At 40.7% G+C, this 24,872-nt stretch overlaps 1 protein-coding gene and 1 long non-coding RNA gene across 3 annotated transcripts in view; one reads left to right on the top strand and one right to left on the bottom strand.

Moving 5' to 3' along the window:
* Positions 1–1,644: 1,644 nt before the first annotated feature.
* LOC121677898 (desmoglein-2-like) overlaps positions 1,645–24,872 on the bottom strand; it is a 149,353-nt gene continuing 126,125 nt past the window's right edge. Inside the window, exons 18-19 of the mRNA XM_042057026.1 lie at positions 2,727–2,862; positions 1,645–2,373 (exon numbers count right to left, since the gene is read on the bottom strand). Coding sequence (XP_041912960.1) covers positions 2,255–2,373; positions 2,727–2,862 — 255 coding nt within the window. The 3' untranslated portion in view covers positions 1,645–2,254. The remainder of the gene's footprint in view (positions 2,374–2,726; positions 2,863–24,872) is intronic.
* LOC121677674 lies at positions 3,666–24,069 on the top strand. 2 transcript variants are annotated; one of them, XR_006021063.1, is made up of 5 exons: positions 3,666–3,677; positions 22,867–22,948; positions 23,300–23,441; positions 23,749–23,799; positions 23,965–24,069. It is a non-coding gene; the product is annotated as an uncharacterized LOC121677674 (long non-coding RNA). The 2 variants fall into 2 exon arrangements; XR_006021062.1 differs by lacking the exon at positions 3,666–3,677 and having other exon boundaries at positions 22,344–22,948.

Genomic DNA, 24,872 nt, shown 5'->3' with positions numbered 1-24,872 from the left:
CACACACTCCACACCATTACACCATACTCCCCAAACACACACACAATACAACTTTTTAATTACTACTTTTAATTAATTCTAAAGTTGATCTGGCTCTAATTTCATTACTTATGATTAATATTATGATTACATGACAATAAACTACTTGAACTTAATTGCCAAGCAAAACCTATAGAAATCCCTGAACAAATTCACACCTTGAACCTTTGTTTACATGGTGTTACAAGACTCAATATATGGCATGAGCATATAAATGGTCACATACAGTCTATATTACTAGCCTGGTCACACCCTTTCAGGGAGATACAATTCGGGAACACTAGTGTTTCCCCAGGTAGACAGACTACCTGCCCAACCAGCATCGAAAGGGGATGAGGCTATAGATTCGAAACCGAAATGGGCTATAGACCCTCCTGTGGGCTAAAGAGTGTCAACCTCGCATTGTTTGTGGTCGTCCCCTCCAAACACTTTGGAGCTACAGTTTGTCCTCTAACCCTTCACTGTAGTATGTCGCCATCTAGCTAATCAGCGCTATTCCTTCCTACTATTAATATGGTGAGTAATTAATTGTTTCTGTATGCTTCAGCAGGTTGTATGGTGTCGCCATCCTTTGCTTAATGCTGTTTTGCCTCTGTTTGTCTTTCTTCATTGATTTGTTTCATAGTCTAGGCCTACTATTGATTTTGGGCTTCTCAGAGCAATTGTGTTTGTCTGTTATCTATTTGAATTTGTTGTTTTGATGGCCATCCACTCCCTTATTGTGTGAATATGTCTTGTATGTTTTTGATTTAGTCTCTATTTGTATTCATTGTGGTAACGGGAAAATCAGTCAGCTTTATAAGGGTCAGCCTTTGCGTCATCCGGGCCTACTGGTGTGATTACTGTTGTTGTCTGTACTTTTCGTTGCCTGTTGTGGTTTGTTTTGCAGGAGTAGGGGGTGCTGCAGGGGAGGCTGGTCACCTGGTGTTAGTGGGAGTCTCCAGTTTGTAGTGCATGTGTGGGTTCATGTGTGTGTGTTTCCAGTACTGTTCACCTGTGTGGGTTGCGGTGGTTGCTGTTTCCTATATCCACGTGTAATCCTGACATCCCTCTCTTTAGGATAACCTGCCTCCCTATGGTAAGCCCCCCCTTCCTCCTGTCTAATTAATTAATTGTCTTGTCTCATGTTTTGTTACATTCCCACCCTATGGGGCACAAAGTTGTACATTTTAATAATAAATTAATATTTTCTTAGTCTTGTGTTACAGCTCTTTCCTTCCGGTCTAAGTTTCTCTTAATTTGTTCCCCATCCTCTGTGCTTAAATAAAAACATTTCATTTTGTGGAATTCTGTCTCTGTCTCATGCCTGAACCTGTGAGCCTGTCGAGTCTTTTGATTAACAGAAACCTATTCCCTGGTTTTGATACAAGGGCGGCGTAGTCAGCTAATAAATTAAACTTCTTGCCAGTTCTTGGCAACGCCACACAAAGTTAACAGTATGTTTATGACCGTCACCATGCTAGTGTTGTAAACTATCGCTAGTGACCAGACTCTATTCACTTTGTGAATGAGTCTTGCTTGCCAGGCTACTATATTACAGCACACATATACCTAACACAAGATCTCAAACGCATATGGGCCGCTGATTGCATTTATATCCTTGGAAGAATAAGGTTTATTAAGGATGATTAAGGTTTATCACCACAATCCAGGTTTATCACAAATATAACAATACAATAGTTATAATTAACAGTAAACAGTTATAGAAAGTTGGTGAGGCTACATTAAGGATAGTAATACTAACAATAATGCCAATACAATATCAACGATCAATAATGAAAATAAACAGATACCATATACCATTACTCATAAGAACCACTTAATTAAGTGCAAGCTGAACAAATAATGTCTTTAGACCCCTCTTGAAAGACCCAAAACTACCACAGGAATGCAGAGCACTGAGCAACTCTTTCCACCAATGAAGGGAGAGAGTACCACTGAGGGGAAGAGTGTCTTGAATTTGAAGTGTTTATGGCAGGTCGACACAACAGACGCTCACCAGAAAATCACAGTGGGCAATTGGGGATGTAAAGCTGGATCATAGAATTGAAATAGCAGGGAGCAGATCCAGTAAGTGTCCTTGGCTATAGGCCAAAGTGATTGTGTGAGCATTTTATCCTGCCACTAAGAGTTTCTCTTAAAACCTATTCACAAAGCTGCTGAAACCAATTTTTAGTAAGGAAAAATGAAAACTTGGTTGCCATGGTTGACACCATTACTCATGCAGAAGCTTGATTGGAGTGACCATCATAATTGGCTGATGATTATAACGTGAGAATGATGCCAAAACCCTCCCATATGAAGATGAGTGACAGATCTTTGCTGGTGAGAATGTGTGTGCTACACAGGTACTGCGAAGGACGGGAGATAAATGGACCAATCCCACTGTTGCTGCCTGGCCGCCGTTTACCAGAAACAGGTCTGTAGACCCCGGGGAACCAGGAGCATGTTGATGATTTTGACATTCAATCCCCTGTTCCCCCTGAACGTGCCTGCTCTGCTGCATTATCAAACTCTGACCCCCTGAATGTACCCACCCTGGGACATCACAAACCCCTGAGCCTCATGAACGTGCCCGCCCTGGGATATAACCAGACTCCCTTTTCGTTAAGCCTGTGCAGCACCCGGGCCCTGGACGATCACCCCCTGTACACCGTGAATATGGCCACCCTCCTGCAACACCAAACCCTGACCACCCTGAACGTGCCCACCCTGTTGCAACACCAAACCCTGACCACCCTGAACGTGCCCACCCTGCTGTAACACCAAACCCTGACTAACCTGAACATGCCCACCCTGCTGTAACACCAAACCCTGACCACCCTGAACGTGCCCACCCTGTTGTAACACCAAACCCTGACCACCCTGAACGTGCCCACCCTGCTGTAACACCAAACCCTGACCCCCCTGGGCCATCACCAGCCCCTGGGCTCCCTGCACCAGGCCTCCCCCCTGCAGCAGCATCCCTTCTGTGGCTGTCTGACTCCCGTTGACCAGGATCATTCCCTGACCCAGACCCACTTGGGGCCTCTCAGTCAGCAGCACTGTGCTCTGGACCTGCTGCGGCTCCACCATGTAGTACAGGGGCTGCTGCTGCTGCACCAGCACAGTCTGGGTCGGCACGGCAATGGCTTCACACAATTGAATCCTGGGAAGAGTAGAGGAGTTGCTGATGGTACTACAGATCTCTGTGGTTTCAGTGTGGACAGGAGGAGGAGGAGGAGGAGCCTCGGAAACCATCACAGTGCTGACAGACATAGAACTTTCTCGCTCTGTTTTTGCTTGCAGCGACATCTCAATTTGTTCCAGAATCAGTTTTGGTGGCTTGCAGATCTGGGCCAGGCTGGAGAACTCTGACTCCAGATCATCCAGGAACTGAAGGTCATCATCAGACCCCAGGAGGCTGCAGCAGCCCACAGAGCCAGCAGGTGATCCCTGCCCCTCGTAGCCATAATCCAGCAACGTGTCCTTCTGAGGAACCTGCACAGCTGTGTATGCTGACTTCTGTAACACAAACACACACACACACAGATACATTTGTCATGTGTTTCATTTACATAAGAAAGACAAAATAAAAAAGATCTCCTGACCACAGGCTTATTTCAAATAAGCATTAGGCAAATCAGGTATGCTTACTGGTAACCATACCTGAAAATTTCAAGAGTTTTGGAGTTACGGTTTAGGCTGCAGTATGACTTTTACAGAATTACGGTACAGAAACAATAGGGGTCCTGCAGCTATGCTGCTCGGACCCCTAATAATAATAATCCTTTCAAAAACAATAGGGCTTCGCACCTCTCCGTCGGTGCTCGGGCCGTAATTATGTGATCTAATCCAATTTCAGGATCCTTGTTTCTCTTTGAACAACTTTGAACAACAATTTTCAAGATTTGAAATCCGATAGCCGAGATCCGGTAACCGAAATCCAATCACGTTTTTTTGAACAATTGGGCCCAAACAATCGAAACATATGTAAACTAAAAAGCTATGCTACCTCATGTTCATTTTGCTCGGACCCCGTTAAATCACCGCTTGCAGTTATATTTATTATTATTCCGTCATGGAAGTCTATGGCAGCCCATAGAACCGTCTGGTAAAAAGTTGTAAAATTTGGCACACAAATTAGGCACAGTCCCATGATTAATTTCACCAAGTTTCAAGTTGGCACCTCGAGCACTCTAGCGCCACCAACAGGCCAAAGTTGGACGTGCGTTCATACAAGTAACTTTTGACCCGTTGGCTCTATTGTCAAATATGAGGTATCGTTAGAATCCTTGGACCAAGCCGAGTTCAACGCCATGATGGATTTTCCGCCATATTGGATTTAATCAAAAACACCTAAAAGTTTTCACAGGTCACAAAGTTTGTCCGATTGACACCAAACTTGACACGCATAATCTTAAGTTTGATTTGCTAAATGCAAATCATGAAATACAATGAATACATGAAAGACATATCTTCTGATCCTAAAATAATAAGCTTTATAATAATAATAATAATAAGCTTTATTTGTATAGCACCTTTCATACACAGAATGCAGCTCAAAGTGCTTTACATTTGAAGCATGTAACACAATAATAGTCAGTCAGTCATTATCAATCACTTTTCTTCATTGCTGTGGCCGTTTATGATCCAATCGGCAACATATCAAAAATATAGAGAAATATAGCTGCAAGCAGCAATGAGGGGGCCAAGCAGTTGAGCAGAAGTTGGGATTGGACTGGACTGGACTTGACTGTGTTGTGTTACATTGGAATGGATTGGACTTGATTGGATTGGATTGGATTGGACTGGACTGGATTCAAATGTCACCGAATTTATTGTGTGTCCTCAAGATGTACTCCTAAGACCACATACCAAGTTTGGTTTAAATCGGTGAAAGTGTTGATAATTATAGCACCCCTAGTGGTCAAAGGTCACCAAAATAATTGTGCAGTCTTAATATGGGGTCATGACTCCACATACCAAGTTTAGTTTCAATCGGTGAAAGTGTTAATAAATATAGTACCCCTAGTGGTCAAAGCATATCAAATTAATTGTGCATCCTCAGGATGTAATCCCAAGTCCACATACTATAAGTTTGGTTGCGATAGGTGAAAGTGCTAATCATACCACCCCTAGTGGTCAAACGTCATCAAATGTATTGTGGGTCCTTGTGGATGTGTTCACGAATCAACGTACCAAGTTTGGTGTCAATACGAGAAATTCTTCTTAATTATAGCACCCCTAGTGGTCAAAGTACACCAAATGTATTGTGCGTCCTCAGGATCGGGTCCCGAGTCCATATACCAAGTTTGGTTTTGATACGTAAAGGCATTACTGAAATATGAGCTAATTTCCTGTATCTCTAGCGCCCCCCTAGTGGTTGAAGGTCACCAAATGTATTGTGTGTCCTCAGGATCGGGTCCCAAGTCCATATACCAAGTTTGGTTTCCATATGTGAATGCATTGCTGAGATATGAGCCTACTTCATGTGATTATAGCGCCCCCCTAGTGGTCAAAAGACTCCAAATTTATTGTGTGTCCTCAGGATGGGGTCTCAAGTCCATGTACGAAGTTTGGTTTAGATATGTGTAAGCATTGCTGAGATATGAGCCTACTTCCTGTGATTATAGCACCACACAGTGGTCAAAATTTACCAAATTTCGTGAGCCTCCTCCTAATTGGGTCCTGAGCCCATGTAACAAGTTTTGTTTTGATACGTGAAAGCATTGCTGAGATATCCCTTCACTTCCTGTTTGGTGGCTTCGCCGCCAATTTTGATTGGCTGTTACGGGCGAACGGTTTTAGGTTTGAAGACAAAAAGGGATACATTTTTTGAGGCTTGGACTGAAGATTATGTGTGTCAAGTTTGGTGTCAATCGGACAAACTTTGTGACCTGTGAAAACTTTTAGGTGTTTTTGATTAAATCCAATATGGCGGCCAGATCAATTACGTTGACATCACAAATTCACATCTGTCGGACTTACGACCTCCCATAGTATTAACAATCACCATTTGTAAGTTTTAATTCCAAACACAACACCCGTTACAGGCCAAAAGGTAAATTTGCTAATTATAGCGCCACCTATAGGTCAAAAGTCATTATATTTATTGAGCCTCCTCCTTATTTGGTCTTTGCTGAGATATCACTTCACTTCCTGTTTGGTGGCTTCGCCGCCAATTATGATTGGCTGTTACGGGCGAACGGTTTTAGATTTGAAGACAAAAAGGGATAACTTTTTTGAGGCTTGGACTTAAGATTATGTGTGTCAAGTTTGGTGTCAATCGGACAAACTTTGTGACTTGTGAAAACTTTTAGGTGTTTTTGATTAAATCCAATATGGCGGAAAATCCATCATGGCGGAAAATGACGTCATAGGGTGCGTTGAACTCGGCTTGGTCCAAGGATTCTAACGATACCTCATATGTGACAATAGAGCCAACGGGTCAAAAGTTACTTGTATGAACGCACGTCCAACTTTGGCCTGTTGGTGGCGCTAGGGTGCTCGAGGTGCCAACTTGAAACTTGGTGAAATTAATCATGGGTGTGCCTAATTTGTGTGCCAAATTTTACAACTTTTTACCAGACGGTTCTATGGGCTGCCATAGACTTCCATGACGGAATAATAATAAATATAACTGCAAGCGGTGATTTAACGGGGTCCGAGCAAAATGAACATGAGGTAGCATAGCTTTTTAGTTTACATATGTTTTGATTGTTTGGGCCCAATTGTTAAAAAAAAACGTGATTGGATTTTGGTTACCGGATTTCGGCTATCGGATTTCAAATCTTGAAAATTGTTGTTCAAAGTTGTTCAAAGAGAAACAAGGATCCTGAAATTGGATTAGATCACATAATTAGGGCCCGAGCACCGACGGAGAGGTGCGAAGCCCTATTGTTTTTGAAAGGATTATTATTATTAGGGGTCCGAGCAGCATAGCTGCAGGACCCCTATTGTTTCTGTACCGTTCATTTTTTGCCAAAATTCTGTAAAAGTCATACTGCAGCCTAAACCGTAACTCCAAAACTCTTGAAATTTTCAGGTATGGTTACCAGTACCCCCCTCTACCCATAACCCAAAATTTGGGGTACTGCACCCAAAGGTGGCGCTCTTGTCAAAAACGCTTATTTCTCCTTACCAGATTGACCTAGACTCAAAATTCTTATTAATCATATTAATCTCTAAATTCAGATGCATCTTTTTCACCCTGGTCTTATGCTCTAAAAATGTTTACTTTTGCCACAATTTCAGAGAAAAGCCAAACATCATAAAAAGTTTCACAGGCTTCAAAAATGATCAAATCTTCACCAAAATTCTCACAGACAATGTTTAGACAAAGCCTCACAAAAGTTATTAAAATAATTTGGATATGTTGTTCCATTTCAGAGATATAGGCCAATAAAGTTCAACCACTCAGCCCATTTATCCTATATCACCTATATTCCTATACAGTGGGTCCCAGTTAAAAATTGACACTTCATTCACGATCAAGGTGATTCACGCAGCTGGGTGAAATGTAAGTACAACTGCTGCTGCTTGGGGGCAGCATAGTCTGCTGTGGCGTTCCACGGTCGAACCGGACGGCACATTCGACAGCAAGGGCTGTGATTGGCCGAGTTTTCAGCGTTTCTCTGTGTTTTTAGCAGCCCCTGCAACATGCTAGTCCACTGTAGCCTAAGCTTTGTACATAATGTTTAACATAGTTTTGGATTCAGTGGCAAGATTTCTTGATTGTACAGTGCCTGTCTCTCAGTAATGTTTTAAAATGAGAGCTTCGTCAGCTGGCAGTAGGCTACTTTGTCGGTAGTCATGAGAAGTTCGCTTGCTAACAGAACATAAATATGCTGCCCAGAAACCTTGTGAATAGTTCAAATACTACACTAACGAGGTTGAAAGATAGCCTTTGCCTACAGCATCTCCTTAACAGTGATGTTAACAAAATGACAGCATTCATATGACAAAGGAAAACGAATTCGGTCACTCAAGACTGTGCCACAGCAACCAGTGTAGGCTACATTCCTACCCAATAGGCTACTCGAAGCAGATAGCGTTGTCTGACGGTCGAGTGGGTTAATGCACGTATATCCAGAACAGGTCTGCAACTTTCAGGCAGTTCTGAGTTCGAATCTAGGCAGGAGCAGAGCCATATAAAGGCCTAGGCCTATTGTTATCATTTTTTGCAAGGTGTTGCTCCTGGCAATACTTGTTTATAAGACGTTTGGTGATTAATTGATAGCTGTTTTTGGGACACGTTAAACGTTCTTTATAATGAGCGCATACGGGGAGTAAAACGACTGTTACGCGCTGTTACAACTGTAGGCTACAATGATTGCAATACAAAAATATGCGTGTGTTAGTTTAGTTAGTTTTGTGATTTTTTGCACTTTTGCCTCATGTGTTTTCAGGTTTGAGGGCTTTTTTGGCAAGATTGACCTTGGTAGACTCTGCATATGTTATTTCTCCGTATGGAAAATAAAGTCAATTTTCGACACACGTCTGTTATTAGTTCAATAAGAAGTGTTGCTTGTTAAAACATGTGACTAGTGAAACTCAAATGATTTTAGAAATATTTAGCCAAAGCCAAAAAGTGTTAGAGAGAAGGAGAGACGCCGGTGCAGCTCAGATGTCTTCTTAATTTTCTTTATTCTTTAGTAAAAGGTGCAGAACATTATTAAACTTTAAAGACAGAATACGCACGCAGGCACAACTAGGCTACTTGTTTCCTTTTACTCGGCTATCTATATATGGTTATCAGCACACAATGTTGGGCTAGGCCTAATTCACTAGTTATGGATATCACAAGTTTAAACAATGAAAACAGAAAGGATGGAGACAGCAAAGCTAGAGGAGTTATTCCAGATGGGCAAGAACAAGGTAGGCAATTGGTGTGCTTGTCAGAACGTTAGATTACAGATGTTTAAAGCCAGACGTCACGGTACGCTAGAACAAAACTAAAGGTAACTTTAGCTATAGGGCTGTATCAATTTGTCCAAATTAATAGGTCATCGTAGACGTTGTTGTTGTATTATTGCATGTGGATATTGTTATGCTATGTAGCCTACTTTTTTTGCAATGCACGGACCTAAAACCGGGAAACGGACAAATATTGTACACGCGTGAATTTGTTTTTGCGGGGGTGGGGGTGGGTGGGTGTACGTACCATATCTCTCTCTCTCTCTCTCTCTCTCTCTCTCTCTCTCTCTCTCACACACACACACACACACACACACACAGTACCTTTCTTAGCCACAGATAATTTTAGTGGTGATATGTGTTATGGACATTGTTATGCACATTATTGACTGCAGTTTATTCTCATCAATGTCAGTCCATGAATGCATATTGATCAGTTGTTAACTAATACTGTAGGCCTAGAAGTTGCATTTGAAAATGTTACTGTTGTAGGCTGTTTGTTTTTTATTTCAGCCACACTGTTTTAAAGTGGTTAGGACCATTACACACCAATTTTGAATAAGCCATACTGCAATACCGATTTCATGGTTGCACCATGCACATGTTCGCCGATTATGTGGCCCTCAGTAACCTATAAATTCAATGATGTGGCGCTCTATGAAAATGAGTTTGACACCCCTGCTGTCCTGGCCTGGCCTGGTTGCACCGGATTGTGGCCAAACGACAGAAGCGCGGAGAACCCTCCTTTGTCTACCAAAAAGTGTTACTTTGTGCCCCGCGCTTCCCCACTGCTTGTGAAAGAAGGGGGTGGGGGAGGGGGGCTTAACGTGAAAAAGCTTAATGTCCCAAAACGGCAAAGTCATAATGGTAGGCTACAGGAAGTGGGGGGAGGGTATGGGATGACCAGAGCCGTCTTCGCTGTGCTATTCAGAAAGCATCTTATTGTCTTTCCAGGCGCACACAGCTCGTTATAGCCTATCGAGTGCCTTAGCAGATAGGCTCTGCTCTTGGGTTTGGCCTCACAGCGAACTCAACCCTCTTGTTGCTTGCAGTTTGTTAAATAAAGCGATGCAGATTACATCATTTATTTCTGATTAATTGCGTCTTTTTTGCAACATCTGCTTGTTAGGCTGGGCTACTGTCAATGTCCTGTACAGGTATATGTTCAACAATTGCTGGTGTAGGCCTACAGGCTATAATCAATTAGGGACTGTTCGTTATTTATTTAAGGGGCTACCGGAGGAGTTTTGGGAGGTTAGTCAAAAAAGACGTGACCCTCCCTCGCCAGCAAGACATTTTTCTATGACACTCCAAAGTGATTGAGAAAAAACGCATGACCCTCCCCAGTCCCAACAATTTAGGCTATTGATGCCTTCTGTCTACTGGGTCAATGGGAGCTTGCATGCTACGACTCCTTCCTTGAAATGCCTTGAAAAGGCTGTCGTTTGCACAATTTCACAAATAATCACTGGGACCGAAACAAACCTGTCAACTTTTCCCGGGTTTATCGCGTATTTTAACTTTTTCCTCGCTGTCTTAAGAGGAGCTGCAGGGCCGTCGCAAGGGGGTGCGAGGCCCTGTACGAACTTGACAGATGCATGAACTTACGTGCATGAAATCATGCGATAGCTTACTTTACACATAGCCAAGGCTACCGTCGGTGCATTTTAATAGTAGCCTAGTCTAATAAGCTACACCAGCTTGTCTTTAAGAGGGGAAATTGTATAGCCTATAACATTAGCTGAGTATTTGGCCATATGGTGTTTATCATAGGCTACATCATGAAACCAAATAGTGTAACAAAGGCGAACACTTTAAAAGGGGAAATTAATTGGGCATGAATCATTGTGCTGAACGGTATTTGTCAATGCAGAAACACACGACATTCAAACTGTTGATAAGATGTGCACTATGGAAATTGGTCTGTAGGCTAACAATGTACTTGTACAGGTAAATGTTCAACAATTGCTGTACAGGCTATAATCAATTAGCTAAATCATTTGTCAAGCTGTTTAAATTCGTGCTACATTCAAACGCAAAAGGTGCTTTGATATATTTTTCGTTTGAACGGCGGCAAGCAGGCATGCTGCGGTTGCAATGAATGAGGATAATTGGTTTTATCTGCGGATTTATTTTTTGCATTAATTTGAATATGACTCGCTCCAGTCTCAACAGCACTTTCCACACGCATCGAAGTTCTAACACATATCCCCTCTCGCTTTCTCTTTCTCCATCCCTGCACACGGTGCTTTCTTAAAGGAGCTGCACCATCTTACAACAATTGCATCTACATTTTCATATTAGAATGTTTTGTCAAGTGTAAGCTTAAACTACCGTGATCAATTTAAGTTCCCGTGCCCCCGCTGAAAGTCTCATGCGCTTATCGTTACACTATCAAATCTATAAGTAACCGTGACAAATAGGGTATAAGATATATAAACTCACGCTATTGTATTATCATATATGTTTGTTAATGGCTCAGCTTTCTCTGATTGTTCTACTGACTTGGAAAATGCATCATGGAAGCAGTAAGTCAAGTCGTATCAAAAATAGTAGTGGCAGAACTCCAAAGTGACACCTTGTGGTTGTTTGTGTCAACTGCAATTTGTGCCATTTCTGCTGAGAAAATGGGGTGCGTGATTCCTGAAGGAACCCGTCCAAACTTAACGGGGACCCACTGTATGAGTAATTTTTTTTCTTGGATAACAACCATACAACCATCATTAGGTGGATACCATTAACAGTGCACATTTTCAGATCTGTACTCTTTTTTATAAAGCCCTTAATTCTATTGTCAAATGTATGCTAGGAATTTTCTTGATGTTGTGTGTTTGCCGACACACATTTTCACCATGTGAATGTGACTACCCAATATGTAGGATTGTCAGTGGCTCAGTGGGATAATGCCTAGTGCTGGTGTTTGTTAGGTTGAGAGTTCAAATCCTGGTAGAGCTTTAGGCTCAACCTGCATATGCTATTGGTTATTGAAGATTCACACCATTGAACAGCACCTGAATGACATCAGGCAATCAACATACACAGTCATTAGTTGCCAAGAATCAGAATGCCGAGACACTCTGACATTTAGGGGAACTTCTTTGTTTACTATTTTTCCTTCATCATTAAGTCTATCATATTTATATTTCATCCATTAGTGTTCTTCTCTACAAATGTCTAATTGCCCCAGAATTTCAAAAAGTGTTCAGGTGTACTTTCAGGAAAGCCCTTCATTTTATTGTCAAATGTATGCTTGGAGTTTTTCTTGTGTGTTTATCAACACACATTTTCACCATGTGAAAGTGACTGCCCAATGTGTATCATTGTCAGTGGCTCAGTGGGATAATGCCTTGTACTGGTGTTTCTTAGGTTGAGAGTTCAAATCCCTATTACAGCTTTAGGAGCAATGTGCACATCCTATTGGTCATTTAAGATTCACACCATTGAACAGCACCTGAATGACATCAGCCAATCAACATTCACACTCATCAGTTGCCAAGAATCAGAATGCCGGGACTCTCTATTACATTTAGGGGAACTTCTTTGTTTACTATTTTTCCTTCATCATTACGTCTATCATATTTATATTTCATCCATTAGTGTTCTTCTCTACAAATGTCTAATTGCCCCAGAATTTCAACAAGTTTTCAGGTGTACTCTTTCAGGAAAGCCCTTTATTTTATTGTCAAATATATGCTTGGAGTTTTTCTTGATGTTGTGTGTTTACCAAAACACATATTCACCATGTGAATGTGACTGCCCAGTATGTAGGACTGTCAGTGGCTCAGTGGGATAATGCCTTGTACTGTTGTTTCTTAGGTTGAGAGTTCGAATCCCTGCTGGTTATTTAATATTCACATTGAACAGCACCTGAATGACATCAGGCAATCAACATTCACACTCATCAATTTCCAAGAATCAGAATGGCAAGACACTCAATGGCATAAAGGGGAACTTCTTTGTTTACTATTTTTTCTTCATCATTAAGTCTATCTTTTATATGTCATCCATTAGTGTTCTTCTTTACAAATGTCTAATTGCCCCAGAATTTCAAAAAGTTTTCAGGTGTACTCTTTCAGGAAAGCCCTTCATTTTATTGTCAAATGTATGCTTGGAGTTTTTCTTGTGTGTTTACCAACACACATTTTCACCATGTGAATGTGACTGCCCATTATTTAGGATTGTCAGTGGTCCAGTGGGATAATGCCTAGTGCTGGTGTTTGTTAGGTTGAGGGTTCAAATCTCCGGTAGTGCTTTAGGCTCTAGCTCAAATACTATTGGTTATTGAAGATTCACACCATTGAACAGCACCTGAATGACATCAGGCAATCAACATACACAGTCATTAGTTGCCAAGAATCAGAATGCTGAGACACTCTGACATTTAGGGGAACTTCTTTGTTTACCATTTTTCCTTCATCATTAAGTCTATCATATTTATATTTCATCCATTAGTGTTCTTCTCTACAAATGTCTAATTGCCCCAGAATTTCAACAAGTTTTCAGGTGTACTCTTTCAGGAAAGCCCTTCATTTTATTGTCAAATGTATGCTTGGAGTTTTTCTTGTGTGTTTACCAACACACATTTTCCCCATGTGAATGTGACTGCCCAATTTGTATGATTGTCAGTGGCTCAGTGAGATAATGCCTTGTACTGGTGATCCTTACAGTGGGTCCCCGTTAAGTTTGGACGGGTTCCTTCATGAATCACGCACCCCATTTTCTCAGCAGAAATGGCACAAACTGCAGTTGACACAAACAACCACAAGGTGTCACTTGGGTGCCACTACTATTTTTTGATGCGACTGACTTACTGCTTCCATGACGCAGCGGGGGCACGGGAACTTAAATTGATCACGGTAGTTTAAGCTTACACTTGACAAAACATTCTAATATGAAAATGTAGATGCAATTGTAAAATGGTGCAGCTCCTTTAAGAAAGCACCGTGTGCAGGGATGGAGAGAGAGAAAGCGAGAGGGGATAGGCCTACAGTATGTGTGTTAGAACTTAGCGTGTGGAAAAAGTACGTGCTGTTGAGACTGGAGCGAGTCATATTCAAAATAATGCAGAAAAAGCAATTATCCTCATTCACTGCAACCAAAGCATGCCTGCTTGCCGACGTTCAAACGAAAAATATATTAAAACACCTTTTGCGTTTGAATGTAGCACGAAAAAATGTTTAAACAGCTGGACAAATGATTTAGCTAATTGATTATATAACCTGTACACCAGCAATTGTTGAACATTTACCTGTACAAGTACATTGACAGTAGCCCAGCCTAACAGCATGTTGTAGGCCTACTGTAGAAATTTCACTTAAATTGCAACCGCAACATGCCTGCTTGCCAACGTTCAAACGACAACGAAAAAGATAATAAAACAACAAGAGGGTTGAGTCTGAATGACACTGAGTTTTTAGACACTGAGTTTTTGTAGTTAATAAATATTTTCGTATAAAAAAATGGTCATTCTTCAATCTCCTTCACTGACGCCTATGGAAAAGGCTTAACGTCCCAAAACAACGATCAATGATCATCAAATTTCTCTCTCACATTGCTCCTCATAACCATCTATAAAAAAGTGTTTTTTCTTTTCTTTTTGAGCTATGTGTAAAGTAAGCTATCGCATGATTTCATGCACGTAAGTGAAAAGGGCCTTGCATCTGTCAAGTTCGCACAGGGCCTCGCATCCCCTTGCGACGGCCCTGCAGCTCCTCCTAAGACAGCGAGGAAAAAGTTAAAATACGCGATAAACCCGGGAAAAGTTGACAGGTTTGTTTCGGTCCCGGTGATTATTTGTGAAATTGTGCAAACGACAGCCTTTTCAAGGCATTTCAAGGAAGGAGTCGTAGCATGCAAGCTCCCAAATTGACCCAGTAGCCTAAGGCATCAATAAATTGTTGGGACTGGGGAGGGTCATGCGTTTTTTCTCAATCACTTTGGAGGGTCATAGAAAAAATTCTTGCTGGCGAGGGAGGGTCACGTCTTTTTTGACTAACGCTCCCAAAACTCCTCCGGTAGCCCCTTAATTAAATAAATAACGAACAGTACCTAATTGATTAATATAGGCCTACACCAGCAATTGTTGAACATTGACCTGTACATGACATTGACAGTAGCCCAGCCTAACAAGCAAATGTTGCAAAATACATCAAAAGACGCAATTAATCGGAAATAAATAATGTAATCTGCATCGCTTTATTTAACAAACTGCAAGCAACAAGAGCATTGAGTTCGCTGTAAGGCCAAACCCAAGAGCAAAGCCTATCTGTTAAGGCAGTCGATAGGCTATATAACGAGCTGTGTGCCTGGAAAGACGATAGATGACGGCTCTGGTCATCCCATACCCTCCCCCCACTTCCTGTAGCCTACCATTATGAAGGCCTGTAGCCTAAAACGACTCGTTGCCGTTTTGTGACATTAAGCTTTTTCACGTTAAGCCCCCCTCCCCCATCCCCTTCTTTCACAAGCAGTGGGGGAGCGCGGGGCACAAAGTAACACTTTTTGGTAGACAAAGGAGGGTTCTCCGCGCTTCTGTCGTTTGGCCACAATCCGTTGCAACCAGGCCAGGACAGATATTTTAGAGAGGAGAGACGCCGGTGCAGCTCAGATGTCTTCTTAATTTTCTTTATTCTTTAGTAAAAGGTGCAGAACATTATTAAACTTTGACTAACATTTCGATGTGTCGATGTTTTTGACTAACGAACATCGAAACGTTAGTCAAAGTTTAATAATGTTCTGCACCTTTTACTAAAGAATAAAGAAAATTAAGAAGACATCTGAGCTGCACCGGCGTCTCTCCTTCTCTAACACTTTTTGGCTTTGGCTAAATATTTCTAAAATCATTTGAGTTTCACTAGTCACATGTTTTAACAAGCAACACTTGTTATTGAACTAATAACAGACGTGTGTCGAAAATTGACTTTATTTTCCATACGGAGAAATAACATATGCAGAGTCTACCAAGGTCAATCTTGCCAAAAAAGCCCTCAAACCTGAAAACACATGAGGCAAAAGCGCAAAACATCACAAAACTAACTAAACTAACACGCTCATATTTTTGTATTGCAATCATTGTAGCCTACAGTTGTAACAGCGCGTAACAGTCGTTTTACTCCCTGGAGGCGCTCATTATAAAGAACGTTTAACGTGTCCCAAAAACAGCTATCAATTAATCACCAAACGTCTTATAAACAAGTATTGCCAGGAGCAACACCTTGCAAAAAAAGATAACAATAGGCCTAGGCCTTTATATGGCTCTGCTCCTGCCTAGATTCGAACTCAGAACTGCCTGAAAGTTGCAGACCTGTTCTGGAAATACGTGCATTAACGATTAACCCACTCGACCGTCAGACAACGCTATCTGCTTCGAGTAGGCCTATTGGGTAGGACTGTAGCCTACACTGGTTGCTGTGACACAGTCTTGAGTGACCGAATTCGTTTTTCTTTGTCATATGAATGCTGTCATTTTGTTAACATTACTGTTAAGGAGATGCTGTAGGCAAAGTCTATATTTCAACCTCGTTAGTGTAGTAAAAAAAATCAGAACTATTCACAAGGTTTCTGGGCAGCATATTTATGTTCTGTTAGCAAGCGAACTTCTCATGACTACCGACAAAGTAGCCTACTGCCAGCTGACGAAGCTCTCATTTTAAAACATTACTGAGAGACAGACACTGTACAATCAAGAAATCTTGCCACTGAATCCAAAACTATGTTTAACATTATGTACAAGGCTTAGGCTACAGTGGACTAGCATGTTGCAGGGGCTGCTAAAAACACAGAGAAACGCACTGAAAACTCGGCCAATCACAGCCCTTGCTGTCGAATGCGCCGTCTGGTTCGACCGTGGAACTCCACAGCGGACTATGCTGCCCCCAAGCGGCTGCAGTTGTACTTACATTTCACCATTCACCATGATCCTGAATGAAGTGTCAATTTTTAACTGGGACCCACTGTAGGTTGAGGTTCAAATCCCACTTGAAGCATTAGTGTTCGAATGCTGTTGGGTTGTGGAGGTTAGCATATTAGAATAGAATGCTGTTGGGCTCTGGAGGTTAGCACACTATAACATTACAGCTACTTGTCAATGTGGACTTGTAGTGCAAGGCAAGTATAACTGTATAATTATAGGCTGTTTATCTTATTTACTCCGACACAGCTGTAGCCTATAATTATTTGTTATTCTTATAATATTTGTCATTTCTTATACATATTTAGTTGGCTCTTCCACTTGACAGAACAACTCTATATCGGTTAAGGATGTCACGCATGAAACAATGCTGCAGAAACACGAAAATACGACTTTGAGTTTAGTAGGCTATCATTTTCAGTTCCTGTTTATCTATTGCACAATGGGTAATAATTTAAAGGAATCATGTTGCAGTCTTGTAAATAGTGACCCTGCAAGATCCCTAGTCATTGCAAAATCATAGTCTGTGACTTAAAACTCTACTACTTGTCTTTAGATGTGAGAGGGTCTGAGACTGTAGTCTTTCGAAAATCTTTTCCAAATCTTTGCAAATCTTTCCAAAGTATATCAGTGTAAGGAGGGCTTGAGGTGAAAGTGCTGTGGAGAAATTGCAGGATTGTTTGGCTCTGCCACCTAACCACACCCAGTTTACCTGCTGGGAAACCCTGTAGCTCCGGAGCAGGGGCTCAGACCAGGATAAATTGTTTGCTCGCCCTCAGTTCACTCTTTTGTTCATCTCAACCCAGCACTCCAGTGTGTCCTGCTCTGTGTGTGTCTTTGAGTTAACGTAAGTCATCCCTTTAATGACCCTCACTATGACTTTTGTGATGTTTATCAGTTTGTAGAGTAGCTCTGCCATCATGTGTAAAGTTAAGGTCTTTGTTTGTTGGTTTGGTGTGTTGGAGTCCCATGTGAGAGATGATTAGGTGATGTTGGTTGACTTGGGATGTCACGTATTGTTTAGTTGTACCTTATATAGCCATATGATTTCAGTTTATTGTTCAAATGTCAATTGGTTTGTTTGTGAGTTGGGATCTGTACTGATTTACCCCATTTCACTGATTACTCCATTTTCTGTTTGTTTCCTCTTTGATGCAGCACACATACAAGTAAAGAACAAAAGAACAGATGAATTGAAACTCAAATAAAGTTCACTTGTGTTGCACCGAAACCTGCCGTCTCCGTGTCATCACTCCATACCATTGAGCCTTCTGACCGAGGCTCTGCCTGCTCGCCACACACTCACTCTACCTCGACCCACATCGCCCCCTACAGTTCCTTCAGTTGGGTTGTGGAGGTTAGCATACTAGAATAGAATACTGTTAAGAATACTGTTGGGTTGTGGAGGTTAGAACACTATAACGTTACAGCTACTTGTCAGGACTTGTCGTGGCAAGTATAACTGCATAATTATAGGCTGTTCATCTTATTGACTCCAACACAGAACCCACCCCCACCCTCCTTCACCTACCACCACAAATACAGTTCCATTCTGTGGGAAACACTGCCTTCCATTATCAGACCCTTCATCTTATCCATGACAAATGCATAGTCCTGTAGAATAGAGTATTGTTAGAATACTATTGAGTTGTGGAGATTAGCACACTAGAATACTACTGTTAGAATACTGTTGGGTTGTGGAGGTTAGCACACTAGAATAGGGTATTGTTAGAATACTATTAGGTTGTGGAGGTTAGCACACTATAATGTTACAGCACAGGGTAATCCTCATTTTATGCATCAAATTTATTCCAATCCAACTCAGAAGTTTTGAACAACACAAAGTGAAGGTTTTATCCAGATCAAGAATTATGTGATCTAATCCAATTTCAGGATCCTTGTTTCCCTTTGAACAACCCATTTTCAAGATTTGATCCAATCCGATAGCCGAAATCCGGTAACTGAAATCCGATAACCGAAATCCGATCACGTTTCTTTTGAACAATTGGGCCCAAACAATCAAAGCATATGTAAAACTAAAAAGCTATGCTACCTCATGTTCGTTTTTCTCGGACCCCGTAAATCACTGCTTGCGGTTATATTTATTAGGGCCCGAGCACCGAAGGGCGCAAGGCTCTATTGTTTTTGTAAGTATTATTATTATTATTATTAGGGCCCGAGCACCGAAGGGCGTAAGGCCCTATTGTTTTTGTAAGGATTATTATTATTATTATTATCGAGTATTATTATTGTTATTCTACTTTTTTGCTTTCCTGTTTTTGAGGTGGTTAACATGGTCAAAAACTCTTGAAATTTGGCACACACGTCAGGTGTCACACATCGCAGTTAGGTACAAGAGCTTGACCCCGGGCATGGCCCAGGGACTCGCTAGCGCCCCCTTAGGTGACTGATCCCGTTGTTGGCAAATATTTTGAGGTGGTTAACATAATCGAAAAGTCTTGAAATTTGGCACACACATCAGGTGTCGCACAAAGCAGCTAGGTAAAAAAGCTTGGCCCCGGGTATGGCCCAGAGACTCACTAGCGCCCCCTTACGCCCCCTTAGATGACTGATCCCGTGGTGGGCATATACTTTCAGCTACACACACCAAATTTGGTAGGTGTCTGTATCTCCCCAAGATGAACGACTTTCGTATGTACAATGCATTAGCCACGCCCAACAGGAAGTGAGGTATTTGGGATTTTGTGCAGACTAATATGTGATGAAATATGTGATGAATCATGATGCCAAAAGAGGTTCTTCCCATGGGTGAAAACGCATGAAATTTGACACACACATTAAGTGATACAGTGAATAGACAGGGATACAAGCTTGGCACCGGGCATTGCCCAGGAACTCCATAGCGCCCCCTTATGTCACTGTGACTTGTGGTTGGCATATAGTTTTAGATACACACACCAAATTTGGTGGGTGTATGTAACTCCCAAAAACAAACCACTTTTGTATTAACATGCCATCTGAAACTTAAAAATATTGGATATCATTATTGAAATGATATTCACATGTGTAATTCACATGCCTAATATAGCGCCGCCATCTGGCCAAAAAGTGTATCAGAAATGTTCTTTGCTTAAAATGAATAATCTGAAATTTCTCAGGTTAATATATGTTATGATTATGATGACACACAATGGGCCTGCCTTGCATTGCGCCCCTACCTGGCTAATCAAGTAAATGTGCCAGAAAATAACATGCAAAAAAAAATAGCACACACATCAAATATGTACATTTTACAAATGCACCACGTCGGTGCTTTGTTGGATCCTGAAATGTCACGGGTTGCGGCCCGCAGGTGCTCGGGCCCGCCATTGCCGCTTGCGGCTATATTCTATTCTTGGTTTTGATCAGGATAAAACCTCTGTGTTGTTCAAAACTTTTGAGTTGGATTGGAATAAATTTGATCCATAAAATTAGGATTACCCTGTGCTGTAACGTTATAGTGTGCTAACCTCCACAACCCAACAGTATTATAACAGTATTCTATTCTAGTATGCTAACCTCCACAACCAAACTGAAGGAACTGTAGGGGGCGATGTGGGTTGAGGTAGAGTGAGTGTGTGGCGAGCAGGCAGAGCCTCGGTCAGAAGGCTAAATGGTATGGAGTGATGACACGGAGATGGCAGGTTTCGGTGCAACACAAGTGAACTTTATTTGAGTTTCAATTCATCTGTTCTTTTGTTCTTTACTTGTATGTGTGCTGCATCAAAGAGGAAACAAACAGAAAATGGAGTAATCAGTGAAATGGGGTAAATCAGTACAGATCCCAACTCACAACAATAAACTGAAATCATATGGCTATATAAGGTACAACTAAACAATACTTGACATCCCAAGTAAACCAACATCATCTAATCATCTCTCACATGCATCTCTCACATGGGACTCCAACACACCAAACCAACAAACAAAGACCTTAACTTTACACATGATGGCAGAGCTACTCTACAAACTGATAAACATCACAAAAGTCATAGTGAGGGTCATTAAAGTGATGACTTACGTTAACTCAAAGACGCACACAAAGAAGGACACACTGGAGTGCTGGGTTGAGATGAACAAAAGAGTGAACTGAGGGCGAGCAAACAATTTATCCTGGTATGAGCCCCTGCTCCGGAGCTACAGGGTTTCCCAGCAGGTAAACTGGGTGTGGTTAGGTGGCAGAGCCAAACAATCCTGCAATTTCTCCACAGCACTTTCACCTCAAGGACTTTGTGCAGATTTAAGTGTACATTCGAAAATGAGAAAAAATGTAATAATAATAATTATATATATATAATATCTCTACAAACCAATAGTATTCTAACAATACTTGATTCTACAGGACTATTTATTTGTCGTGGATAAGATGAAGGGTTTGACGAGGGAAGGCAGTGTTTCCCAGATAATTAAATTGTATTTGTGGTGGTAGGTGAAGGGGTGGGTGGGTTCTGTGTTGGAGTCAATAAGATAAACAGCCTATAATTATACAGTTATACTTGCCTTGCACTACAAGTCCATATTGACAAGTAGCTGTAATGTTCTAGTGTGCTAACCTCCACAACCCAACAGCATTCGAACACTAATGCTTCAAGTGGGATTTGAACTCTCAACCTAAGGATCACCAGTACAAGGCATTATCCCACTGAGCATAGTTACAGGGTGAATTACAGGGGGTACTGGAGGGTACTATACCCCCCAATGAAGACCCAGTACCCCCCACCCATACAGAAAAATCAAGGGAAAAATATATTCACATATATGCAGCTACATCCAGCTTATATTTAAATAGATGGCTACAATATATTTAATATATATATAGTACAAGAATGTATATGTGGGACCCAGCAATGTAACATATATGTGGATATCGTACATGAACATATATGGTGAATATATTCAATTAACTTATTTGCACACAGGCAGTGATAGGTGGGGTTTACAAAAAACCTTCAACTTCAAAATACGTCACTACCAATGTCCTCTAAGGTCGTTGGAATAACGGTTAAAATGTTTGCAGCTTTTTCACTACATAAGCATAACTAACAGCTACTACTAGTACAAATGTAAAACGTTTGCTCTGGTTAAGTAGATTGGCGGGGAGTATGAGGGCAAAACCAGTATTTTGCTGACTGACTGCATTAGTAGACCTAACGTTAATGAGAAAGACTTTTTCAACGGCTCTGGATGGGACAACATCTTGCTAGAAACAAACATTATGTGGTGGAGGGGAGGAAGGCTCTTGGCCGGTTTTCGAGGCCATGGTGGTCAAAATTGCTTTCATATAACATTTGCAGAAGTTAATGTCCGAATTAACAATGGTATTATTTGTGGAAGCTGGAAGGTAACCTTTGCTACTTTCTGTAACATTAACGTTAGCATAAATTAGCCAGCGCTAGCTTTATTATTTTACACCTGAAAGGGGTTTGAAAAATAAATTCACTGAGAAACGTTTGGACAATTAATGAAAACGACTTGTAATGACCATATTTCGTAGTATATTTGCCTCTGGCATGTAGATTGATAGCTAGGCATAAATAGAAGCTAACTTATGATTTGTCATGCAAGACAGAAAATGTAACGGTTAACATTACTAGAGCTAGCCTAAGGTGTAGACATTCTATTCACTGTGGTTTAGCTAGCTAGCTGCTATTGTTGCATCATGGACAACACTTAGAGCTAACATTAGCTTTTAAAAATATCTTTTTTAGATAGGATGTAATGTGGTATGTGCTGGAGAGTATTAGAGTGGACGTGAATGGAAATGATATTGCAAGTAATGTGTTTTGTTTTTGTGCACTATCAAACTACTTTGTCATGCTTTGTGCACTGACATTCTTGCAAAACCATTCATACCCATGCTAAATTATGGAAATGTAAAAGTTGAATTGTATTGAAAAGGACCATGTATGGTCATGTAGTATATTTGAGCACTGAAACCCCTTTTTTTTTACATTTTAGAGAGGGAGGCAACACTCGAAAGCTACATCAAGGACACCGGAGGAAGGACCAGAAGACCTGAGACCAAGACGACCCAAGCCCAACCCGTAGTATGCTTCACTGACAAATGTTGATGTTGATGCTTCATCATCACATAGACCAAAGGTAATAAAAAATTAATGTTTACTTATGAATATATCTTTTTTGTTAAAGGTCTATTTTCGAATGCAGAACATAACCTTTTGTTTCTGAGAATTTATACATTTGTTTGAGTAGTTTTGATCTTTTGAATAACAAGAAATTAGCTTCAAGCTACTGGGGACACAAAGTGAACTGAAATACCTTTCCAACCATGTCTTTCTATGATGGTTGGTACAGCTTCCCTACAGTCTCAGATAGCAATCTCAGATGGGAGACACTTCATGAGTGGGAATATCCCAGGACATTACATATTACGCGAGTATACCCTTTACCAACGCCACTCTCATTCATGCTGTATATTCTGTTCACTTGCAGGTTTCAGAGAAGGCTGGTAGAGCTCTCTATGAGTGTGAGCTGTGGTGGGAGATAACCCAGAACTGACAACCACCTAAAGAAGAGGTGGCAATAATGGCTCTCCAAGAGGAGGTTGTGAGTCTGAAGGCTTTTATTCAACAAGGTTTGTGTTTTCATACAGATGTGAACTTTTACATTAAAATGTACATGTTTAACTTTAATGAAATAGCAGCTTCTTGGTTGTACAAGTTTAGTAAAAATTTGAGGATGAAACTAACTTTTTCTTTCAGTGTGTATCTGTGTGCTTCTCTCTTCTGTGTATATGATATATTAGTTGTGTTGTCTCATTTAAAAGTGTTGTGTGGCTGTCGGTGTGGACTGCTTCACATTTTCGCCTCACCATCATAGATCTTTTCTGTGTTAGTAAACTGTAACTATTTCAGGTCCTAATTGATTGTGCTATTTTTTAGGAGGCACTTAGAGGGAATGCCTGGACCCTGAGAGGACTAAGACGATAATTGGTGAGTTTATTTTATTTGTATGTCTTTCTCTCCAACTCACTTTGTATTTATCTCCAATTATTGTGATAACACAACAGTGTTTCTGCAATTTAGCATCTGTATTTGTGTCACTAATATTTTGCATGTTCTATTTGTATATGTTCTGTCTTATTCAGGGGCCACCAGAGGCCACCCTGAAGCAGTTCCCAGGCCAGACACTCACTCCAGATTGCTGGGCCAGGCAATAAATGCCAAAGTGACAGAACTGAGGTTCCATAACAAAAACAAAGATTTCCAATAAAATAGAATAAAAGATAACAGAAGTGTTGTGTGTTTCTTCCTCTTTATACTGATACTATGGTTGATTTTGAGTAAACACAATAGTGAAATATTTATTGATCAATGCGGAAAATATCAAACCATAGTAGAATATGAACTATATTAGAGAAATATATGTCTGAAATATATAGATCATGTGATCAGAATCGTCATCAAGGGTCATGTGATCATGCTTCTTAGTGTCATATATTTAAATATATTTATTTATATGCATAAAATATAAGAAAGTGGCCAATATTGAATATTTACTTATATTTTGAAATATATTGATACATACATGGAAATATATGTATTTAACATAGATGTAAATATATTTATTTAACATAGATGTGCTTATACTGGAATATGTTCAAGCTGCATATATGTTAGTGTTGCACGGTGTATTGATACTAAAAAGGTATCACGATGCCTTCACGCAAAAAACGATACGATTTCCAACGTTTTTAGAATCGATACTTTATTAAAATAATAACGTTCTGCGTCTGTGTGAACTGCTGGGTGGAACAGCAGTGCTCAGTATGACTGGATTATGGATCCATTTAATGCAGCATGTTGGTATTTCATTGAATATATTGTACAATGCTGTAAAATATTGGCCTATGCTTCCTAATATGTTGCTGGAAAACAGAAATATGTGTGTTTAATTTACAATGGCACATTATGTATTTATTTATTATTATATCTGCAGCACCAGCTGATTTTAACTCTGTTGAAGAGGATATATTTAGAACTTGCCATTATTTCAATACATTTGA

The sequence above is a fragment of the Alosa sapidissima genome, chromosome 12 (assembly GCF_018492685.1).
Source record: "Alosa sapidissima isolate fAloSap1 chromosome 12, fAloSap1.pri, whole genome shotgun sequence".
Lineage (NCBI taxonomy): Eukaryota > Metazoa > Chordata > Actinopteri > Clupeiformes > Clupeidae > Alosa > Alosa sapidissima.
The sequence above is the reverse complement of the archived record's forward strand: the minus strand, read 5'-3'. Positions and strand labels throughout refer to the sequence as shown.